This window comes from Hippichthys cyanospilos, chromosome 9 (assembly GCF_059441005.1).
Source record: "Hippichthys cyanospilos isolate Australia breed blue-spotted pipefish chromosome 9, RoL_Hcya_1.0, whole genome shotgun sequence".
Lineage (NCBI taxonomy): Eukaryota > Metazoa > Chordata > Actinopteri > Syngnathiformes > Syngnathidae > Hippichthys > Hippichthys cyanospilos.
Genome location: NC_142377.1, coordinates 5,199,136 through 5,208,762, shown reverse-complemented (window position 1 = coordinate 5,208,762; position 9,627 = coordinate 5,199,136). Strand labels below are relative to the sequence as shown.

At 38.7% G+C, this 9,627-nt stretch overlaps 1 protein-coding gene across 1 annotated transcript; it reads right to left on the bottom strand.

Moving 5' to 3' along the window:
* Positions 1-310: 310 nt before the first annotated feature.
* Positions 311-8,021, bottom strand: LOC148418598 (sodium- and chloride-dependent GABA transporter 2-like). Its single transcript, XM_088422553.1, has 14 exons — positions 7,862-8,021; positions 7,634-7,768; positions 6,490-6,635; positions 6,275-6,381; positions 6,070-6,202; positions 5,845-5,979; positions 5,660-5,763; positions 4,784-4,908; positions 3,691-3,803; positions 2,651-2,788; positions 1,500-1,602; positions 1,094-1,194; positions 520-690; positions 311-406 (listed from the first exon to the last, which is right to left on the bottom strand). Exons 4-14 carry the CDS (start codon positions 6,355-6,357, stop codon positions 311-313), a joined length of 1,302 nt encoding a protein of 433 aa, XP_088278679.1. The 5' UTR covers positions 6,358-6,381; positions 6,490-6,635; positions 7,634-7,768; positions 7,862-8,021.
* Between the last annotated feature and the right edge of the window lie 1,606 nt (positions 8,022-9,627).

Sequence of the window (9,627 nt, the reverse complement as noted above, 5' to 3'; positions counted from 1 at the left end):
CCTAGGCCATGGGACTTGCTCGGGTTCAACACTTTTTCTCATGGCAACACAAAAGCAAATCAAGTGAGTATCAACATTTTAAGCTGTCATATATAACAAATAATAACATTAAGAGACTGCAAGCTTATAGTTACCTAATTCCTAGTATCTTAAACAATGGTTGAACATTATTCTTGTGTTTCTGATTTTAAAATAGTGAGCCATCATTTAACTGTATGTATAATATCATAAAGAGGTGATTAAACACGACTATGGTTTCACAGGTATGTTATAGATAGAATGTCACACGTGAAATGTTCATGAATCAGAATCATTCAATATCCATAGTGATCTGTTGCAGTGCCATGTCCCTCCTCCTGGTCAGTGAGCAGTCACGCAGCTCGGGCCAACAAAGACGTTGGAAACGCTAAGGAACAGATACAAACGATATCATTGGACTAGAACATGCCAAAATCACTGGCTTTTTTGTTTCATGGGAAACATTTTTCTTGGTTCACTTCAGTGGTGGACCCAGCTCACCTGACTGAGGGTTCCGGTGGCCATGCAAAGCTTGTAAAGAGCGCAGCCTGGTACCAGCAAGATGGAGGAGACTGCCAATACCCAGCCCAGTACATAGGCCCAGTTGGGATACACATACAAGCGGTTGAATTTCAGTGGCTCATATTCAACAAGAGAATATATAAAAGAGCCCTGAAAAAAAAGAGAAATACTTTTGATTTATTATGTTTTGTTTGTGTCATGGTCATGGAGCTTAAAAAACAATTTGATTTGGAGGACGATTGTTTTTGCGACTTGTACACAGTAGATTATTGATGTGTACACAAGCTATAGACTTGGTGTCACATTGCTGGAAATGTAGCAGTGTTTTTTACATTATGCTTTTGTGAAAATGCCATACAAGGTGAACTATTTTATATACACATTAATAGACTCTATTTGCCTTCATTTACAAATGACCAATCTTTGTTGTTCTTTTAAAAATGAAATAATCTTTGACAATAAAATTTTACTCAGCCCTGCGTTGATGGTAAGGGTATATCAAATGAAATGTTTGATGAGAATATGACAGCTAAAACCTGAAAATCCCACTCACCAATGAGACCAAAGGGGTCAGGTAGCGCCAGCAGATTTTGAAGAAAGGGTTGGGACGGTTGCCTGTCATGTTTGCTATGATGCCATTCAGCCGCTCTGCACCTTCATGAAAAAAAAGTACAAAAGCACAACATATTGGCACTATTAAGATACATATCAAGCCATTATTAAAGACAAGCACAGCAAGACCTAGGAAAAAGTGCATGATAATTAGTAACATGATTTTTGGTAGTCATTCACTTTGATCATCAGGGGAATCTGCTATCATACATGTCAGTGTTCACTAATGTGCCTAACAAGGCCCAAAATGATTTATCAAAGCGATCCTTTATTTTTTGCCAGTAAGTCATGTAGTTTCCACACACTGAAGAAAAATACATACACAAAGTCGTGATCTATCTACCTACCAAATATCCAGCCCACTGTCAAGCTTTGAAACACACAGAGAAAGAGTAGGCATGCTCCATTGCAAGCATAGTAGTCAAAAATCTGGAAGATGTACATCCCTCCCTGAGGATGAAATTAAGGATAATTATTTGAACTTGCTGGTTGCAGGTTTGGGTTCAAACAAACACTATACGATTGTCGCTACATCTGTAAGTACTTGATTTAATTCCATCATTATCATACAATCGAATATACACTCCACCACACCTATGTATGGGTGTTGTTCTTTTCATTAACACTCAAAAATGTGTCTTGTTAAAAGTTGTAAAATACGCAGTGTTGAATTTGTATTGTTCACAGGAATTTTTTGCAGAAAGCTATAACATCAACTTACTCAAACTTGTTCTTATTCAAAGAGGAGATTCATAAGAACTAATGAGCCATATGACACTGAACAGGGGAATTGGTGAAATGATACCTATTTGGACGTTTTCACTCTAAGGCATGGATGTCAAACTCCAGTCCTCGAAGGCAGGTATCCTGTAAATTTTCCGGTTTTCTCTTCTCAACACACCTGATTCAAATGATTAGCTCATTAGTAAGCTCTGGGGGAGCTTGAAAATGATCCTAATCAGGTGTGTTTAGGAGATAAAACCGAAAAACCTGCAGGATACCGGCCCTCAAGGACTGGAGTACGACACATGTGCTCTAAGGTATATTCATTTCATTTGTTGCTAGTGGTGGAGACAATGGAATTCATCTTCTGTAGACTTCTGTAGACATCTTCTGTAGCTATACACCTCTAAATCTAAGACAAATGTCTTTTCATCAGTGGTGGACTGTCAGGAACAGCAAGGCCTTCTCTGCTGGCCTAATATAACCTGACATCATTATCATAACTATAATAAATTATAATAATTAGAATAACTATAATGAAAGTCAATTTCATTTTATATTCATTTTCACTAAATATATATACAGAAGGCCCCCGTGTGACGAGATTAATCCGTTTCGCGGTTGGGCTCGTAAGGCGAATTCACCGTATGGCGGGCAATGCAAACCTATGTTAAATAGCAAATGCATTTAGAGCCCCAGTATGATGTACATGGGAGGTAACCATTTGTGATAGGTTATCAAAATGCTTATGGGCTTTTTGAGTCAATATTCTAACCTCTGTCGTCATGACAAGCTGTGACAAGAAACACGTAAGGCAGAAGAGCAAGAGGAATCCTTCCCGCCTGCCCGGCCGACGCATCACCGTAGGAAATATGTCTGTGAATGACGTCATCACCACCTCCATGCCAACAAACTGCAAAGGACACAATTTAATTGTGAATTCTACCCTCTGGTGGACGTGCAAAGTTTCTGCATTTTACAAAAGATCACTGCCATGAATGGATTCCTCAACACAGTGGTTCTCAAATAGGGTCTGACTGCAGGGATCCGTGAAATCATTTGAGTGTTTTGGAACTGATTTTGTTTATCTTTAAACAGTTACAGATGTGTGCTTTATTTGGCTTAGTCTTTGTGTTTTGGCGCTGCCTCTGGCCACTGTTGATAGTGTGCTGTCTCATCTCGAAAGAACAGATCACTTAATCCATATACTGTATATATATATATATATATATATATATATATATATATATATATATATATATATATATATATATATATATATATATATATATATATAGAGAGAGAGAGAGAGAGAGAGAGAGAGATGTATATTTGTGTTAATTTCATTTTATTTCATGTTAAATTGTGTCATGACTTCAATAAAGCAACCAATTCAACCAGGTTAATATATATTTTTTATATTTAATACATTTTAAATTTGTCAAAACACATTTTGTGTCTACAATTGCTTGCTAACGATGCGATGAAGCCAGCAAAGCTAACTCTGTTTTTGACGAAATAATTGGCAGCAAGCTTTTTTGGGGAAATTGACCCGGCTTGTTATAAGGAGGTGTGCAATTTGCAATTGTTATTTTCTAAACTTCAGTATAGCTGGAAAGTAACAAAAATACTTGTTGTCAATTTTAGCCTGTTGCTGAATAAAAAGGGCACTCTTGTTTGGTCTAAATGGAATGAAATGGGTCCCTGACTCCAAAAAGTTTGAGAACCCAATCCTTAACATACATTTTCTATTGTAAATACATACCTAAGACATTTCAGCCAAATAGACATAGGATAGTTTCTCTCTGGTCTAACCTGTGTGTCCAGGCCCAAGATGATGATCATGACAAAAAAGCAGATGGACCACACTTGAGGCAGCGGCATCATGGCGACCGCTTGAGGGTATGCAATAAATGCCAAGCCTGGACCTGGAGACAATATCCAAATGCACTTCCAACAGGTAACAAATAAATTACAGTGTTGCCTTGAGCAACAAATTGAATTATTTGCATGACAATGCTTATAATTCATAACATTTGTATCTGAAATCATCCGTTCCTATTGAAATAAAAGGAGATGCCATTAATGTGTTCCACCCTCCCACTCGAAAAAAACAAAACAAAAAAATTCTTCCCAATAACTTGTAATAGTAATTAACCATAAATTGGCACTATGAATTTCATTAAAGCATAGTATACAAGTTAACCACCAGAGATTTGTGTATCGTGATTTAACAGCAGCTTTTGTTCAAACAAAGAGTTCAAATGAGTGCACCAAGTAACTACATACTTGATATCTATGAACAATGTCTTTGCTTAACTGAGGTGATTGTACTTGATATCTGTTTTTTTTTTCTCTCTGTCTTTTGAGGACACCTGTGGTGTGAGGAGTTTGTGTTTAGTGGCTGACATAAATGGTGACCAATTTCAACATGCCTTTTAATGGGCCAGTATTTAAGTAAATACAATGTTTTTGTTGTCATTGTATTAAGTGCTGTCTTATGCAAATGCGAAGTATGGATATTGTTTTTACTACCAATGATAAGTTCACTTATGAATCTCAATTACTTTTTTTTTCAATTGGGATGGGTGGAGGAGTAGCTCATTCTGCTCCATTATAAATGTCTAATGTGAAAACTTGATTGATGCACAACTACCAGTAGATGACCACAATGACCCATTTTATGTAAAATGAGATCAAAACTGTTTGAGAGGCCACTAGGAGAGTTGGCCAAAATTTCTTAAACCTACCCTTTTTTTCCACCGCTCATTGTAAATGAAAAGAAAAAGAAAGGAATGATTCTGTGTATATAATATAAACGTTGAACAAAATAACATATGTTTATTGAAACTGTCAGAATTATTGAAGCTGGCTGGCAGGCAGTGAATGAGTAGCATTTCAAGTTTACCTGACTCAGCCACCTCTGAGATAGGAACACCTTGCTTGTGAGCCATAAATCCCAGGACCGAGAAGACAGCAAAGCCAGCGATCACGCTGGTACAACTATTCAGCAAACACAGCCAAAAGCAGTCCCTGCACCACATCAAAACATTTGTCATCTAAACATATTGGGTTCAAACGATTGAGTCGCTATAGGTCTACAGTTGGAATAACAGAGAAAAAGCAATACATTTACATTCAAGCTCTCAGTTTTTTAGTTATTTGCCAGGAAAATGGGAGTCTTGTCAGTAATCAGATAGATAGATAGATAGATAGATAGATAGATAGATAGATAGATAGATAGATAGATAGATAGATAGATAGATAGATAGATAGATAGATAGATAGATAGATAGATAGATAGATAGATAGATAGATAGATAGATAGCCTTTATCAGCATTACACCTGCACAAGTACAAGGCAATGAATGTTTTCCTTACGAACTTGAACCATCCAGGAAACATACAATACAGTTGACTGACAGGAGGAGACAGACAGAAAGGCCCGTCGGGATGTGCTACGCTGAGATCTCCGAGATCTCAGGAAAGATAAGGTTACATGGGGGGGATGATACAGGAGAAAAAAAATCGAGTCTTTGGGCATGCCACAAATAGAAAAAAATCCTTGCATATGCAGGGGGGCATGTCACAAACTATGCTAACTAGCAGCCAGATCTAGGTGCATCTGCAGTAGGTCACATCACATGGTCAAAATTCAGGAAAGACAGAGGTGTTGAGTTGAGACGGTCGGTGTAATGTCTGTGTATGTGTGTGTGTAAGAGTGCCCAGGTATACCAAGCAACCTGTCCGCGTTGGAAGTGCAATTTCATACTGTGACACTTACTTATAGCAGTTGTTTTTGCGGATGTTGTAACTGCCCAGTACTATCAGGGTGCCCCCACCAATGCTGTATGAAAAGAAGATCTGAGAGCCGGCATCCATCCAGACCTGTTTAAAAAAAAAAAGGTCCATGGCCAGTGAATGTATTTGCCCTCTAAGTCAGTCAGAGTAAATGTACCACGGTCCTACTTGAGGGTCTGTGAGTCGCGACGGGTCCGGCAGAAGGTAGAACTCCACTCCTTGTCGGGCTCCCGGAAGAGAGAGCCCTCGGATCAAAAGGATGAAGAGCATCACGTAAGGGAATGTGGCAGTAAAATATACCGCCTGGAAAAGGACAGTGTCAAAATACTGTCAGAGCTATACAGTGATATTACTTTTCTCAGTAGCTGGGGCCTTTTGATACATATTCTTCACCTTTCCAGTTGATTTGACCCCTTTCCAGATGCAGAAGTAACAAATGACCCACAGAGCTAGGAGGCATAGAAGTACTTCCCAATTGATGCTGCCAATCTCCTCGATACCTTCTGAGAGTTGCAGCACCCGGCGTCTGGATGGGGTACAAAACATCATGTATTCTATGCTCACATGCATTACATGCTATTTTAGTTTATTACTGTACTCCTTACTCCCAGAATTCCGTTGCTGCTGAGGTTCCTTTTGTGTGATTGGTGTGGTTCCTAGTTGTAACAATGACACAGTCATCTGAAAGAATAACTAGTGGTCACACTAAACCTATAACCTACACTGACTGTGTAGCAAAATGTCATTTCTTCAGTGTTGTCTCCTTGGAAAGCTGTAATAGAGTAATGGCATCTGCCATCTTGTGTGCTAGACCTTACCAGTGTTCCAATAGTTGTCACAAGTGCTCCAGGGCAGCGTGGAGTTGAAGGAAAACAGCAGGTAGAAAAGAGCCCAGGCCAGAATAACGATATATGTCATGCAGCTGTAAAGCTGGATCAGCTGTCCCCCATAGCCAATGCCTGAAATATACGACATAAGGATAATCTGACATATATATATATATATATATATATATATATATATATATATATATATATATATATATATATATATATATATATATATATATATATATATGTATGTATATATGTATGTATATATATATATGTATGTATATATATATGTATGTATGACATAAGGAGAATCTTGTCATGGAACAAGGCACAGCTGCATACATTGATTGATATTGGTGCTATACAATATCCATATGTGAAGCTAAGGTATCGACACTGTAAATGACAGTAGAACAGCCAGAGAGTATAAGACAGACAACTGTCTTATGCATATTATCATACCGCTGTAAAATGGACTTTCACTTACGGTAAACAGCGCTTTACTATCTTTGGTACTCAAAGCACTTTACACGAATGAATAATTTACCAACTGATGACGTAGCATCAGGAGTAACTGACGGTTCAGTGTCTTGCTCAAGGACACTTCAACATGGTCACCGTGGTTGGGGATTGAACCTACCAACCACTTTTCCACTAAACCATGTCGCCCTTCAGTGTTTGAAGGTGTGATGTACTGCATCCAAATATATAATAATAGAATAATCATTCATGCATCAGCCCTATACGACGGATAAAGACTGCTATGAGATGGGGATGGGGATGGATCTAGTACAACATGATCTCATGACATAAGAGCGACACAAGATTTCTTCTCCCTGGACAAAATCTATTTTTAATTGTTGGTCTTGTTTGGCTAACAAAGATTTTCTTTGTTACTTGTGTATGCTGTACATGTTCAATAAACAAACAAGTGCACATGCTGTGACTGTTTGCCTTAATCTAATAACCATTGCGAAGCATATGTCTTCATGTTTCTGTTTCCGTTGGTGACTAATGGTTCACTTACAATGCACACACTAATTGATGGAAAAAGATAAAAGTAGACCTTTTTTGAAAGAATTAGCTCGATTGTGCTATGAATATGAGGCTTGCACGAGACACACCTTCAGCCAGTGGGCAGATTTTCCTCCAAGAAGTGACACCCCCCTCTTGGGTGTGTTGGCCCACAGTGGTCTCCAAAAGGAAAAGCGGTACACCGCACGTCACCACAAACACCAGATATGGCACCAGGAATGCACCTAGGTATTTTGCATGCTTGTACAACTATGTATATCTATTCTGCATGCTATGTACAACTTTTGCAAGAAGTCCTGATCGCCACATTTACTTACCGCCACCGTTTTTGTAGCACAAGTATGGAAACCTCCACACATTGCCCAGACCCACAATGTTTCCAGCAACAGCCAGAAGAAACTCCAACTTGCTTGCCCAATGTCCTCTTTCCTCGAGTACATCTTGACCTGGCTTTAAGAAATGCTTCTCACTCCTCATTCCCCAAAAGAATCGTGAATCCTACCTTCCTTTCAGCCACTCACCTTAATACTGGCTGTCCAGTTTTTAAATTCCCTGTCACGGATTAACCGGACCGGCAGTTAATCAGTTTTGAATAGGAGAATAATTTACTTCCAGCGTTTGTCAGTCATATCTGTATTTCATTGTAAAGTACAGTTGGAATGGACAGATATGTTACCTGTCACACAAAGCGCCAAATAAGTGAGGCACAGCGTTCATCTTGGACAATTGGAAAAGTACAACCCGGATTCTCACTGTCCCGGGGGCAAAGGCCATCTTTGATTAGGTGCACCCGGATTCCCGCGCCTGTGTTCCACCCCACAGGGAGAGCCATCTTGGACATATCATAAGATACACTGCATATTTTCGCTCAACAATTTCGGTTCATAGTCACAAGGAAAATATTCAAAGCCGCACAATTTTGTCGTGCTCGCAAGAAAATTGTTCATATTCAACACATTTTAGACTCATACCCACAGGATATACCTATTATACCTATATACCTGATATGAATAGGTAAACTATGGATACAATTGGTTGAAGTGACACTGTAAGATTTAGACTGTTTTTCATTAAAAATGAATAAATTACACGTGTACACATTTATTTGCAAGTTTTTTTAAAAATTATAATAAACGGCCAACGGTATGTTTTGAATATAATCATCTGTCTAGTTACCATTAAATTATATTACATTGGGTGTGGCACTCCTCCGTACTTCGCCATGTCTGTTATAGCTTTGGACAGCAGGAGGGGTGTTTATTGCTGCATTTACCATAATGCCCCTAAAGCTCCCACAGGCGCATGCGAAAAATGACACATACTCCCTTTGAACCTGCATGCCTCTTTCGACATTGATTTTTACTCCATACCTTCTAAGCAAGAGACATGTTTTTGTATCCTTCCATGGAGTTGTGCCTCGACAATCCAATCTCGCAGGTTTACAGACAATTGCATTGACCTCGTGCCTGGTGTTTGTGCTATGACATCCGCAATCAACTGTGGGACGTTTTATAGCTGTGTCCCTTTCCAACTCATCTTCCAACAACTGAATTTACTGCAGATAGAAACCAATTAAGCTGTAGAATCAGCTCAAGGATGATCAGTGGAAAAAAGATGCACCTCAGCTGAATTTTGAGCTTCGCTGCAAAAGCTGTAAATACATACAAATGTGACATCTTACATCTTCCAAAAAATTATGTAAAAAATAAAAAAATAAAATAAAAAAAGCATAACAAAACACACACACACACACACACATTGGAATACTGTCTGTACAGTTTTGAGATAAGAGAGCCATAAATGACAAAGTGTAGAAAAAAAAAGCACTGTGAATATTTTAGAGATGCACTTTATGTATTGATTATTACTCATGCGTTTGTGTGTTTTGCATTTGTTTTAGCAAGTGCATGTATGATGTACATGCATGTAACATGCATAATCACCGGCAGAGGAGGGCGCCATAGAAGAATCTTACCTCGGGCACCACATCGGCGCAAGCGAGCCCTGTGTCACAGCACCGACAACCAAGAGCAACGTGACTGATTCAAATTGCAGAGGACAGATTTTGAATTGAATTTAGTGC